The sequence below is a fragment of the Neopsephotus bourkii genome, unplaced genomic scaffold (genome assembly GCF_033783945.1).
Source record: "Neopsephotus bourkii isolate Nb327-2 ecotype Australia unplaced genomic scaffold, CSIRO-AGI_Nbou_v1 NB_936, whole genome shotgun sequence".
NCBI lineage: Eukaryota > Metazoa > Chordata > Aves > Psittaciformes > Psittacidae > Neopsephotus > Neopsephotus bourkii.
The window spans coordinates 161,007-174,635 of record NW_026901430.1 but is presented as its reverse complement, the minus strand read 5'-3'; the positions used below and the strand labels follow the sequence as shown (position 1 = coordinate 174,635).

The 13,629-nt window shown below is 45.2% G+C and overlaps 1 protein-coding gene and 1 long non-coding RNA gene across 3 annotated transcripts in view; one reads left to right on the top strand and one right to left on the bottom strand.

Annotated features, from left to right (window-relative positions):
• Positions 1 to 13,629, bottom strand: part of MAMLD1 (mastermind like domain containing 1) — a 120,570-nt gene that overhangs the window by 77,324 nt on the left and 29,617 nt on the right. The window contains exon 1 of one of the 2 annotated variants that reach the window (XM_061357974.1): positions 4,119 to 4,515. The exons of the other annotated variant lie outside the window; for it this stretch is intronic. Within the exon in view, the coding sequence (XP_061213958.1) occupies positions 4,119 to 4,172 (54 nt within the window). The 5' untranslated portion in view covers positions 4,173 to 4,515. Of the gene's footprint in view, positions 1 to 4,118; positions 4,516 to 13,629 lie in introns of those variants that run through there. 2 annotated transcript variants of the gene reach the window in all.
• LOC133214757 (uncharacterized) lies at positions 2,757 to 3,272 on the top strand. Its single transcript, XR_009726223.1, has 2 exons — positions 2,757 to 2,847; positions 3,020 to 3,272. It is a non-coding gene; the product is annotated as an uncharacterized LOC133214757 (long non-coding RNA).

Below are 13,629 nucleotides of genomic sequence, written 5' to 3'. Positions count from 1 at the left end.
TTCAAAATCCCTGGCAAAGAAGTAAGTTTTGCATAATTTTAGCACTCAACATCTGAAAAAATTAGAACAGTCCCAACTGCTCTTTGAGATGTATAAAAGAACAGTTGAAAAACTTACAGTTGACTGGTGCTACCTAGGTTACCCGTCAATGCCATTGAAACTGGTATATTATTAAGAGAGGTGTATGACGGGAATTGGTTTATTGTGCTGATCCATAGTAACCAGCTCCTGTTCGTCCATCATTTATCTCTCTCACCAGCGACATATGGGTTTGTCTATTCACACTCTCAGCATTCTCTCTGCTCCAACAAACAGTCAGCTTTTTCTGCTGGGATAAGGAGATTTTTTAGTTACATCCATTATGTTCGTATCAACATTTATGGCAAGAAGATAATTGCCAAAGAGCTCAGGGGGATAAAAGCTCCTCTTTTATAACACAACCCCCCTTAAAAAAATCAATATTGATATAGAACAATCCAGCGGAAAGCCTTGGTGTGTCTTCTGCTTCCTTCAGTTCAAAATAGTTCTTTTTTAACACAGCAAGTCAAACTGGAACAGCAGGTAGAATAAAGGCTTCAGAGGAGTTACCCTGAGGTAACTCAGTTACCCTGAGTTTCCTAGAGGAAAAATAGCAGTGTGCAAGATTACTTGTTCCTTAAAGAAGTGAGTGGTAAATGTATCAGATAGAAAGAGGGCTCCTTGGAGAGGTGCCAGCACCATTTAAACTGATTTAGCTATCCTTATTTGGAGACCATACCTATCGCTCATGAACTGGAACTTACAGTCACCTTCACCTGAATGCAGAAAACTGCTGATGCTCGGAAGCAGCCAGCACAAGGGAACAATGAAAACCCGGGATCCTGTCTTTTTCCCTATTTAAGGAGCTCAGACAACCTGCTACTACTCCATTCCCCAGTTTGGTCAAGTTCCTTTGTCACAGCTTCTGCAAGATTTACTTCATTTTCCCATGGCTACATACTCATAAAAGTTATTTTAAGGCGACTTTCATCAGAACAGCAAGTAACATAGAACATTTATTGATTAAATGACTGGGAACCAGTGAGCTGCACTCTACTTAACCTACAGGACGACTCAGGGATTTTACTTACTGTAGCCCTTGTGTTACCTTCTGCCTTCCTAACTTTTTCCTCTCTCACGAAGCCAGTTCCTAGGTCGATCCTTGTCCTACACTTGCCTCCAGGCAGTTAGGGACCATTTAAGTCAGCCTGACACCTTGAATCATGAATTCCTGCCAAATCTTCCTGTAGGTTCAGAAAGTACCTAACACAGCAGCTCCCTAATCCCATTTTAGATCTCTGAATGCTGCCACATTGGAACAAGGTCAGTAAAAAAAACCAAAACAAAAATCGCAACAAACAAACAAACAAAACAAACCCCAAACCAAACACGGTATTTATAAAACGCCCCTACCTCTGTAACAGGAAACCACGAAAAAGAGCTTAATAAATGTCTCTTGCAATTACTGTTCCCCCCCAAACCATTTAACTTTAAAACAAACCCCCCAAACCTTAGCCTTAAACAAATCCAAGAGACTTTGCAGGTTCAAACTACTTAGTTACAAGGGACTAAAGGTGAAGCCCTGTCAATATTTGCTTTTCTGATTCCTAAGAATTAGTTGAAAGAATTAAAATCAAAAGATTGAAAACTTTAAGTTAAAAAAATACTAAAATCCTTTGAAAGTAAAAAACTCAATTAAATTTGAGCTGCTCAATTCTAAACATTAAACAGCTTTTCACTCACTCAAGAGAAGCTGCTAACTGCCTGTTACCTGCCTCACAATATACACTATTTGCTTTTTATCCCGGAGCAACAGCCTATTTCCTGGTTGAGTTTAAAAACTCAGTGACGTTCCAATTTCAACCCACACATGTGTGTCACTGTCAACGTCAGTGGCAGGAAAACATTAGAAGTCACCCCTTGCTAATGCTTTCCTAACATGGAATTTCCGTGTATCTCGCTCCTCCAGCCCACCGCCTCCCTGCAGCTCGGAGCATCCTTCCCAAAGTGCCTCCCCCCCTCCTTCCAAACATATGGCAAGGAGCGGGAACTGAAAATGGTCAGTGCCAGAACCATGTCGCTGGGTTTTTAGATGCTAGCGTGTCCCTCCCCTGCTCCTGCCGCCGGTAGCGGGTGGAGAGCGGCCGCAGCCCCCGCCGGTGCGGGGCGGCCCCGGGCACGACAGGCGTCTCCGCCGCCGCCACTCCACTCGCACGGTGAATACGCTCCGGCGAGAACCGGGCTTGGGGTACCTTGGCAAAGCAAGGACACGCTCAACCGCGGGACGCCCACATGAGTGTGTGGGGGGGGATGGCAAACCGCTGCAGGGTCCGGCAGGTTCAAGGCCGCTCCGGCTCCATCTCCTGTCTCCCAGAAACACCATATGGCCCATCCCGCACATCAGCAGGTTTATTTCCCCATCAACTCGGCCCGGAAGGGGAGCTCCGGGACCACCCTCCCTCCCCCCAACCCCCGGGCATTCGTCATTACGCGGGATTACAGAGCCAGGCAGGGAAACACTCGCGTTATATAACCAGGAACAGCTCGCCCCTCCCGGCGCTCACACCCCGACCGACCGACCGACCGACCGACAGCAAGCCCGAGCAGGGGCGGCCGCACGGCGGCAGCGGGGGTGGAAGTGGGGGGGCGGTGCCTCCGCCCCCAGCGCGGAGAAGGGGCCAGACGCAGCTTAATGTCCCCAGTGGCGGGTCGGGGGAGGGACCAAGCGGTTCCCCCCCTCGGGGCCGGAGGCGGTGGCAGGCTCCCGTGCCGAGAGGCTGCTTGCAGGCGGCCGGTCACCGATAGCTCATCTGCTTCCGACGGGACGAGGTGACCACGCGTCCGCGCACGGCACCGGGGACCGCCCGGCCGCGGCTCCGCGGCGCCTCCCGGCCCCGCCGCCTGCACCACGGAAAACAAAAGCGGCCTTTTAATTTATTGTTCCACCGGGGGGGGCGGTGCGGGCGGTGTGAAAGGAAACCAAAGCTCGGGTTCTTCCAAGAACTGGCCGTTCTCCCCGGGATCCCTTCGAGTCACCCTGGAGACAACCCCCTGCCAGCCGAACCCGAACAAAAGCCGCGGTGCCCCTTGGCCGAGCAACAGGCCGGAGCAGGCGGCGGCGTAGGGCTCGCTTCTTGACCGGGGCTCTGGAAGGAGACGCGGGACCGAGCCAGCGAGCGCCTTGTTTACCCGACAATCGCTCTAACCCCCGATCTTAATCACAGGATGAGAAACCAAAACAGTTTAAACCGTGAGTCAGCACGCGTTTTATTTCACACACACGCGCGGTCGCGGGGAGAGCGGCAAAACGCACCGCGTTCGTTCCGTCCCCTCGCTCTGAAGCCGCGCTCGGCCCCGGCACTTGGAAGCTTGCGCCGGGCTCCGCTCTCCTTTCAGGAAAAACCCAAGGCTCCTCCGGGGCTCGGCGGAGCCTTTTGTTCAAAATTCTGCCTCTATAACACGCGCTTCACACTCCCCGAATAAGCCGGCACGCCGCTGCCAGCGCAAATACCGGGAGTTACTAAATAAACCATCACGATACGGACCAACACCAGCCCCTCTGCGTGTGACACCTTCCCGGCGGAGTCCCCTTGCGATGCTAGGTTTGTCCTTCCCTCCCTGTTTGATGGGAATTTAAAGGACCCCCGCGCCGGGCTGAGCCAGCCTACCCGCCCGACAACGCGCGCACACGGACCCATGGGCCGGCAGAGCCCCGGTGCCACCAGCCAAGACCGGCAGCATCCGCCCCGCACGTCGCCACACGAGCAATGACACAGACCCCCCGGAGCGTCCCCGCCGCCGCCGGGGCTCTCCCCCGCCGCAGCCCACACCGCACATCACCCCGCGAACCCCGTCCCCCTCCCGTGCTGCTCCCAGCCCTCCCCAGAAAGGAGGCGGGATCCTCACCCCAAGCTGCTGACCGCGTCCTCCCCCGAGCCCTGTGCAGCCCCTCACCGTCGCGGGCGCTGCCCCGAACCGCGTCTCCAAACTTTACCCGCCCGGCGGAGACCGCCCGGGCGAGCGACTCTTCCGAGGGTGCTCCAGTCCTTTTAAATCAACTCCTACTTTTCCATCCCGTATCAATTGCAAATGCTACTTACTGGAATATGAGGCTCCATACGTGGTGCTTCTACCCGCTGGGAAACCAGCAGCATCTTGGACTGGGGATCAACCGGCTTTTAGATCCACTTTGGCTGTATTAAGCAAAACCCAGCACCGCGAAGGACTCTCCGGCTGTTTTCTCCTTTTAGGTTCCAGACAAGTTCATCCTGGCGTTGCAGTTTGCTAATGATTCACTGTCTGTCTCAATCTGCTCACTACATTTCCATCAACCCACAGCTTCCTCACTTAGAAGGTGGAGTTTGTGGGGTTTAAGTTACTGATAGGCATATCTAAGTGCTGTGTCACTGAAAGAGGAGGAGACACACACTCACACTCACACACACATACACACACACGACCGGCTCCGGGCTTAAAGGGGAAGTAACACGTTCTTCAGAAACTGGAAACCTCACAGACCCAAAGATCTTACTTTTTTTTTCCTTCTGTGCAAGAAGGCTAAAACCACGCAGCCCACGGACAGTATTTAACACGCAAACAGCACCTTGGCTTGTTTAGCGCCTTCTTTGCAGAACTTCATGTTCATTTAGTACAAAAGTAGGGTAGCTCCAAAAAAGACAGGCAATCAATGGATAATATATATCTTTTTATTCCAAGTTGAAGTGTACAAATCACTGAAAAGAGAGCCCGAGGCATGAAAATGTTCGAGTTACTCTTTAAAAGTGTAGTTTCCTGTCTCTTTATGCCATTACAATACAATATTCTTAACACTCATAAAAGGGTTAAGCTCCTCTCACACAGGTGAACCCAGGTTACTGAGAGGGAAACAGCAGGGTTGTTTTATTCTCACCTTTTGGGCTATGTACCTGTATTTTTGAACACAGATACAACTCTGAAGAAGAAGACCTATAAAATCACACACTTCTCATATGACTATAAATGTGCTTGCTGCAAGCTGCAGTCTCTGAATATGAATTTTGACAGACCATCAACCAAAGGCTCAGAACCTGTTCCAACCTCCCCTTAGGTGTGCAGAAAGGATGGGGAAAAGGAAGCTGCACACTGGGTTCACAAATAATTGCTGGTGTAATTTCATTACCTTGCTTAAATCAGTACAGTTGTCACTTCTGTCCCAGTACACTGGAGATGCTAGAAACCCTGTCCTGCTACACTGACTCAATGGATGGGATGTGGAAGCCATAGAAACATTTCTAATAAAGTGTCTAAATTTTTTAAATAATTCCTAAAATAGTAATGTTAGTAAGTTATGTTTTATAAAATTAAGACGTTATTTGAATAAAGCCCAATTACTGCGGCCAAATACATAACAAGTGGAGCCACAATCGGGTCTCACTTTTCCTGAAAGCTCTCCAGACAGCAGTCATCTTCAATTTGCAGTTAACTTACAGACCAAACCCATCTTTGTACTCTGAACTCATAAATATCAGGAATACTAGTTCATTAACAGAGAGACATTGTTTTTCATCTTTGCTGAGGCCTCCAACTTTTCTGTCACTGCTGTAACAACAGGCTGGCTCCCCTGAGCAGCACTGGTGTTACTTCAGTTTGCATCATTTGGAAGAGGTTTTCTTTTCTGTTGATTTTGTCTTGTATAGTGTTTAAAGTTACTCTGATGTATTTTTTCTGTTGAGAAAAAGTAGTACAAAAATACTGAGTTTGTGGGGGTATGAACACCCTTAATTCTGAGGGCAGTGTCTATGGGGAGGTGTATCAGGGGGCTGCCCAGATCAGATCTACAACCCTGCCTGAAATGCCAAGGCTCAAAACAGCATTAGACCATCAACATGGGATCTAAAAGAGCCAACATGTTGAGCAGGAGTCACCTAGAATAAGCAAGCTCAGTAAAGACACACCATAAGTTCCACTTGCAAGGAGGTGCTGCTGTCTGCCCCATACACAAAGCCTTGAACTCTGCCCTGATGTGTGTGTGCAAGAGCTCCCTTATTTCAGCCTGAAATGTTTTGGACTAAAATACACATGTTTGAAACGTGGGGGACACTGGGATTTCCACATTCTGTAGATATACTGGTCCTACCAACACCACCATGATCAGATGATGAATGCATTGTAGGTCCATGTCGGTTGTTCTATGCAGCACCTACAGAGCACACCAGTCATCTGTCCAGAAGTTTTGGACAAACCACGTCTTTCATGACTCTTGCCAGACATCTGAAGTTTCAGACAAATGGCAGCATTTCCCAAGGACTGTCATTTGCTTTGGTCGCTTCATAAAACCAAACCAAATGAATTCTCCAAAAGGAAGCTCTGGGTTGATCAGGTAAAGGTTCAAGGTCTGTGCCTGGATGCTCAACAGTGTCACAACAAGGACAGGTCTGGGTGCACTCAGAAGCCTAATTCCAGGCACTGTAAGCATTTAACAGAAAGTTACACCCTTGCAGACATTACTTGTGTTCAGAGATGGGTGATGGCTAAACAGAGGATTTCAGAGCTGAAATTCTTGTCTTCAGTGATTAAATTATGAGCCCTTTCTTTAAGCATATTTACTACCACTGACCTGGGGGAATCCCTGGCTGCTCTGCAATCAATGACTAAGCTTTCACTAGCTTCTGCAGGGCTGTATTTTATCTTCCTAGGCTAGACTTACCCTAAGCAAATTGCAGATTATTTTTATTATTGTGCTTCTGTCTTATTTTGAAGAGGTGAGCAGTGGGATTCTGCAGGGGAGAGGCAGTTCTAAGGATATCAAGGCTGTTATGGCCACAGGCTGAGGCTTGCTAAAATGTATTGAGGTACCTTGAATGCTTCCCCCAAGGCTGGGCATAAAACCTGGGCCTGACTGCCTGGGATTAATCCTGTTCTTTATCAGTTTTACAGTAGTTTGCCATATTTCACTTAGCATCTCTAGTATCAATAGAAAACATAATTGGCTTTGTTCTCTAACAAAACTAGCATCCTTTCCAAGTGGAGATATCTTATTCAAAAGCCAGTCTGAGAGCTGAGAAGTTGTAACTGGATATAAAAAACAAGCAATTGATGAAAAGACTGCACTGAACTGTTTCTTTTCTCAAAACAAACCCTAAACCAAACAATTAAAACCTAGCTCCTCACCAGTATTCTCCCTCTCCCCTCCCCCCATCACCCAGACTGGACCAGTGCTTGTCCAGCACTCCATAGTTTTGGAAAAAGCAGTATCCTTTTACCAAAGGAGAACCACTAGCTGGAAAGCTGCAATGTGCTAAATAACTGCTAAGTGTTACGTTCACCAAGTGAAAGGATCACAGACTCCAAGACAACCTTGACAAGCTGTGTGAGCAACGGGCACTAGTGAAGATGGCCAATGGCAAGAGAAAAGATTTGCGTCTTTCAGGTTGGTGTGAACTAAACATGCTCAAACCAGGCATCCAGGTAACCTGCATGCTGGGACTCTGCTCTCCCGGGAGAGCTGTGCCTGGCTCCCAGCTGGCCTCTGGCTGTTCCTGACATCAGTAAGGACAGCAGAAGTCCAAGCAGACAAGGGCTGCTCCGCAGCATGGCTTGTGCACTGAAGGGGAGCAGCAATTGAGCAGGGCAAGGACTCACCACGGGTTCACTAAAGGATTCACAAATCTGTCAGTGACCCAGAATCAAACGAATGGAAATCATGTGATGCTTGATACTTGCACGTTTTTGGCCTGAAATCAGGTGAAACCGATAGCTTTGGCTGAAATACACTTGGAGTGTGTGTGCTTACTGGGAGCTGAAATGGAAAGCAAAGCTCCAAGGAGTAAAATCACACAAACTGCAACAAATATACACAAGTCTTCATAAGCTAAAACATGAGTTTGTTCTAATTCTAGCCCTTAGCATGTGAGCATGAGGTGCAAAATTCAAAGGAAATACATACAAACTGGGATGTGGACAGCTCCAGACCACAGTGAAGGTAATTATTAGACCAAACATTAGGATAATAAGGAAGAATATATATAAAAAAAGAAATTATTCCTCTGACAGAAAAAAAAACAGTAAATGTGTTTGCTGTCAAAGAACAGAGACAACTGCGGCATAACCACAAGTCATTATAATATAAATAAGAACGTAAGAATTCCCATCAGGTCAAAGATGCACCTAGCCAGTATTTTCTTGGAGATATCAGTGATACCCATTTTCAGGAAGCATTAAATTACACAGTGGATATCATTCCCATGAATGGACATTTTAGAGTAAATGGGTTCAAAAAGGATTGGAGGTACTTATGGAGGGGAAATTAATCCATGGCTATTTAACACGAAGGTCTGGATGTGACCTCTGGTTCTGAACCATTAGCTGCTGGAGGCTGGCAGGGGACCTGAGGGGAGTACTGACACTCCCTGTCCATGTCTTGTGTACAAAGCAGGTTCCTCCCTAAGGGTCTAGTAGCAACCGATTTCAGGCAGAGATAAAGGTCTAGGTAAACCTTCTTCAGTTTGACTGGTCAGTACTGCTTTTTATGCTAGGTCAGATCAGTGATCTACCTAATTTGGTATCTTGTTTCTGACCATGGGGAATAGCTGCTGCTTCAAAAGATAGAAAAGAAACCTTTACTGAATGACTGCAGGACAAATTACATGTAGTGGTGCAAGTTTCTTAGCAAGTATCTAAGTTTCTAAGCTCAGTCTGTAACTGGCTGATACTCAGAACCAGAAGGGCTCTCATGTCCTTTGTGTACTTCCCCCATAGTACACTATAATCTATTGGGGATGAGATTGCTAATGCATGCAAAATTTCAATTCATTTCTGAAACCCATTATACCATCAGTAACATCATGTGTTGAGTAAAACATCTCAGGTCATTTTTTAATGTGTTTAATTGGATGTTCTTTGTTACCTAGTAAAAGCATATGGGAAATGCCTGAAAATAGACAAATTGCATCAATAAACAAATTGAATTTCCTCAATAAAGCTTGCTACATTAAGTAATTTCCTAGGTTGTATAGAAAAATATGTATAACTGTTAATGTATCAATTCTAACTTTTTAGAGAAATGTTACTTTTAGGAAAATAAGAAGCTTCAAGGAAAAAGCCTTGGTTTGTGAGTAGTTAGCTAATGGGTTGAAGCATGGCTTTTTGTTGATTTGGACATGAAAGAAGAATTCAGGATCGACTCTTCCTTCAGCAGGTCATTATTTACATGAGTGTCCATGGAATAACATATATATGAAAGCATCAGAGGATGGACTGACATGCTAACAGTGAGTACATGAACTAAATTAAGAAATCATATAAATCAAAATGATTGCTGATTGTGGTACAGAAAACCAAACACAGATCTAACCAGAATCTCTGTGCTTAGCAGTGAAGAGCTAACACTGTTAGTAATTTTCATAGGAAGGTATATAGCTTAAAGTATGTAGCTTTTACTAAAGTTAAAATCATGTTGTTACTGTCTGTTAGCTTGCCAAATACTTGCTCCAAATCAATCTACTCTGCACTTATATTTTAAATACAGTAATCAATTATTTGCACAGCTCAGAGATACACTTAAGCACATGCTTAACATTCTGTATGACTCTCAGAAACTGAAGGGATTACTGGAGTGCTTAGGTAAGCACACATACATCTGCACCATCAGCACTTGTGTGATCAAGTCCTGCATGAGGAAAAAATCCCAGCCTTACTGACATCCCAAACTGAAGACCACTACTCAAAACTTACTGTATACAAAAGTCTGCTGATCCCATCCAGGCATTTCATTTTTAGTTGAATGAGATCTGGCCTGCAGGATTTAGCTCTACAATATTTTACCTATCTTCATTCCTACTTGCAATCAGGCCATACAAAGCTGCAAAGCTCTCTTGAATGCAGATCTCCACTATGACTGAGGCTAGGAAGCAATATTAGAACACTATGAAATACCTGACACACCTTCATGAAGGCCAAAAAAAATTGCTGTAGAAAGGCTGAATGATGACCAATGTGTTTAATTGCCTTTGTATGGGACTTTGGGTCATTTCAATCCTGATTTTCTTGCAGCTAGTAAGATTTTTCGTTTAAAATACAGAAGATAGTACAAGTGAACATAATATCACATTTAATAGCTGCATTTTTAGCAATGATACATTGGAAAAGTTTGCTAATTAATGATATTTCTCCAGCTCTGACTTGTGCACAAAACATCTTCCCTCTTATATGGCATGCTCCCTGTGCAGGTGCTGCTGGCTCCGACTGGTGAGCACAGACCATGTGCTGGCCTTCCCAGTGACAACATTGGGGTTTTGGGGCACAGGGTGGCAAGGCTGAGGTTGCAGCATGTTTCACCTGCAGCCTCTGTTACGTCTAAGACTAAAAGCCATCATAAGCTCAACTGAAAGTATGCGTGCAAGTACACAGGCATCATTTAAATGAGCCTGCATTTGCAATGCCTGTCACTACCCAGGAGATGCCTTTTCTTCCAAGTGTTATATTCAGTAGCGTTCTCACATTTGTCAGTTGCTGCAGAGCTCCAGCAGCCAAGTGGGCACAAAAGCAGCTTCCAGCTCATAAGGGCTATCGGATCAGGAGCAAACAGTGACAGGCATTGCTTTCTGAATTTCTGAGTTAGCAATAGGCCTGAGCAGTAGGACACTTATTTGACTCCTGTACCTGACTGCAAGTAAGGCGCCACTCAGAAGATACAATAATGCAAAAAAGGCTTAGTAATAATTTTAGCTTTGCTGCTTTCTCACTGCTGGATCATACAGTTCATACACATATGCAATGGTCAGAAACCTACGGACCCGCCTGAACTCCTCTAGAAATCAACACAAAGGCAAATTCCAGCCCATACCCGATACAAAAGATTCCAATTGCTTTAAATATCTAAGCCTGCAAAAATGGTTCTATATTCACTGTTTTTAAGACAGGATCACATAATTCTGCTTCTTTCAGGAAATACACATCCTTCTTCCTTTATTTTCCCTTTCATTCCTAGAGTTGTTCTCTTTGCTGGAGCTGACGCTATTTTTTAAAGCATTCTCTATTTCATGACTGTCAAACTATAATTTCTATGCCAGATACATGGCAAAGTTACATATTCTTCAACTCAAAACAATTTACATGAATATTCATAAACTACCTGATGGCAGAATTGGCCCTGAGATTTAAAAGCATAAGCCCACAGAAACAAATGTTACCCTCTTCCCTTTGTCAGAGATCCCTTGGATCCAGCATGGAAATTATTCTTTTATGCAGTTGTCAAGAAAATGCAAAACCAACACATGAAACATCGTATGTTCTGTTTATTAAGGAAGAGTGTCTGTGATGATACGGAGTCAGTCAGACTAGAGCATTGCCAATGTCAGTTTGTGATTTACTAGAAATTATTGATTTCAAATCTTGGTTTCCCAGGGCTACTGAGCATATCCTGTCATATAAATATGCATCCATTTGCTAGCGGCTGCTGCCTTGTACAAAAACGTGTGTTGTCTCAACTAGTGTCAGGCTTCTTGAGCCAAAAAATAAAGCCCTGCATCCCCTCAGTGCAGGAACAAATACCAGCTATTAAGATGCATTTTTATGTTCAACATGATATCAGGACAACTTGCACAACTATGGCACCCATCCAGAAATGTACATTATTAAAATTAATAAGAAGGCACTGTCCTGAGAAACTGCACCATGCTCCCCTCACCCCCTGAAAGGAAATTGCTCAAAAGATTTAACGGAGCATCTTTAAACTAGGAGACAGGTACACCCTCATACAGCTTCTCAAACAGCTCAAGAAACAGCTTGAATTTAACTACTTTTAGGGACAGATCTGTCACGAGCAAGTTATACAACATGCAAGTGCAAAAGGATGGTCAGTTCATTAAGGCTGAGAGTGATAGTTGAACTGCCAACACTTGTAAAGATTAGAAAGGAGATAATATCACTGTCAGCCATTAGGAGTTTGGGTGTGGGTGTCCTCTCAACCTGGCCCCCTGCATCCTGATGTTCCCCTGCTCACCCCCTGCTCATGGTCACCTCACGCATTACTGCGCAGTGTTTCTTCATTTGTCCCTACTACTCCTGAAGTCATTCTCTTGGTCCTTCTGCCATGCTCATGTCTCCAATCCCAGCTACTCACTCTGCTGCTCTCCCTTCCCCAAGGGGAACACTCCCAGGTAGAGGCGAGTCTGTCTCTTCCCTACTGCTTGTTGAATGCCAGTGTGACCAGGACCTGCTGTACTGTACCGTGGGCTCAGCAGTGGTTATGTGTCCACTGACAGAGGACTTCACAGACCAACACAAGAGTCCAGGAGGTTTTGGACATTTATGGCTCAGTCATTAGCTGCTTATGAAAATTCAATAGCATTTGTAGGATTTGATGAGGGATGCTGACAATTCTGCTGCATGCTCTCTCTGGTGCGTACCCATCTCAGTGTTCAGAACATGGTTTTGATTTTATGTTTTTCTCCCCAAAAGAAATCTCTGTTTACCATCACTTTTCTCAAGTCACTTGCATGTCATAATGCGTTCTCTGTTTACTAAAATACAAAAGCTTCAGGGCTGACAGCAGTGGCAGAAATGACAGAATCAACAGCATTGCATTTTCTTTTGTCTTGTCACTTCATCCTCACTTGTTTTTGTACAGTGCAGGGAACAACAGGAAAGGGTGCAGCCCTCCTATGACCAGCCAGTCTAACCTTTGCAGGTAAAGACTGTGAGGTACATGAAAAGCCTCCCTCCCTCCCTTCTAGTGCAGCTGGGACTGGACCAAAGAAAGCATTGTCCCATCAGAAAGGTGACGGTGATCACCCTGCTCTGCAGTTCTCAGGCACCCGCTGCTATCGAGAGCAGCCTCAACTGCAGCTTATGCATTAAATTGAGGGAAGTTGTGCTTTTCCAGGGGAGGACTTAAAATGTGGGTAGATGACTTCCCGTCATAGGGGAGGTCACCTGGCTGATGCCTACTTCATGGGAACAGTATAGCCTCATGGAAGCATGGCTATTTACACTAGTGAAGGATCAGACATGCTCATTCAAATACAACTTTCAGCTGGCTTGGAAATGAACCTCAACTCCTTTTGAGCACTCTGGCTTTTCCTAAAGTATTTGAAAACAACTTATTCCCAGATTATGGTGAGACCTTGCTCTTGCAGAAAAAAGGACAGAGCCCGAGAGAAAAGGAAGCACTGCAAATTCCCAAGCCACTAACAGCAGTATGATCCCTAATCAATGCAGAGGGGCTGACAGCAACAATAAGCATTGACTGCTGCAGTGAAGGGGACTATTTAACCTGGCTACTAAAAGTTATTTCTGTCACAGCTATTTGAACAAAACATTTGGCAATTAAATTAATTCAAGCATATCCTCTCTTTTAATGGGAAAAATGCAGGACAAATCCAGGCAGAGAATGAATGGCATCTAGATTAATGGGGAATTGCACAAAAAGAGAAAAAAAAAAATAATGGTTCTCTAAAATATATTAGTATTACATTCTGAAGTAACACCATATGCCAGCTTCCTAGATGTTAGTAATCCTGATGTATTTTTATCTTGGTTAGTACCAAGGAGGGAGCTATACAGGGCCAAATTCTTCCCACATATCTATGTTGAATGCAGTTTACCTTCACTCTGTGTTGTGAATCTGAACCA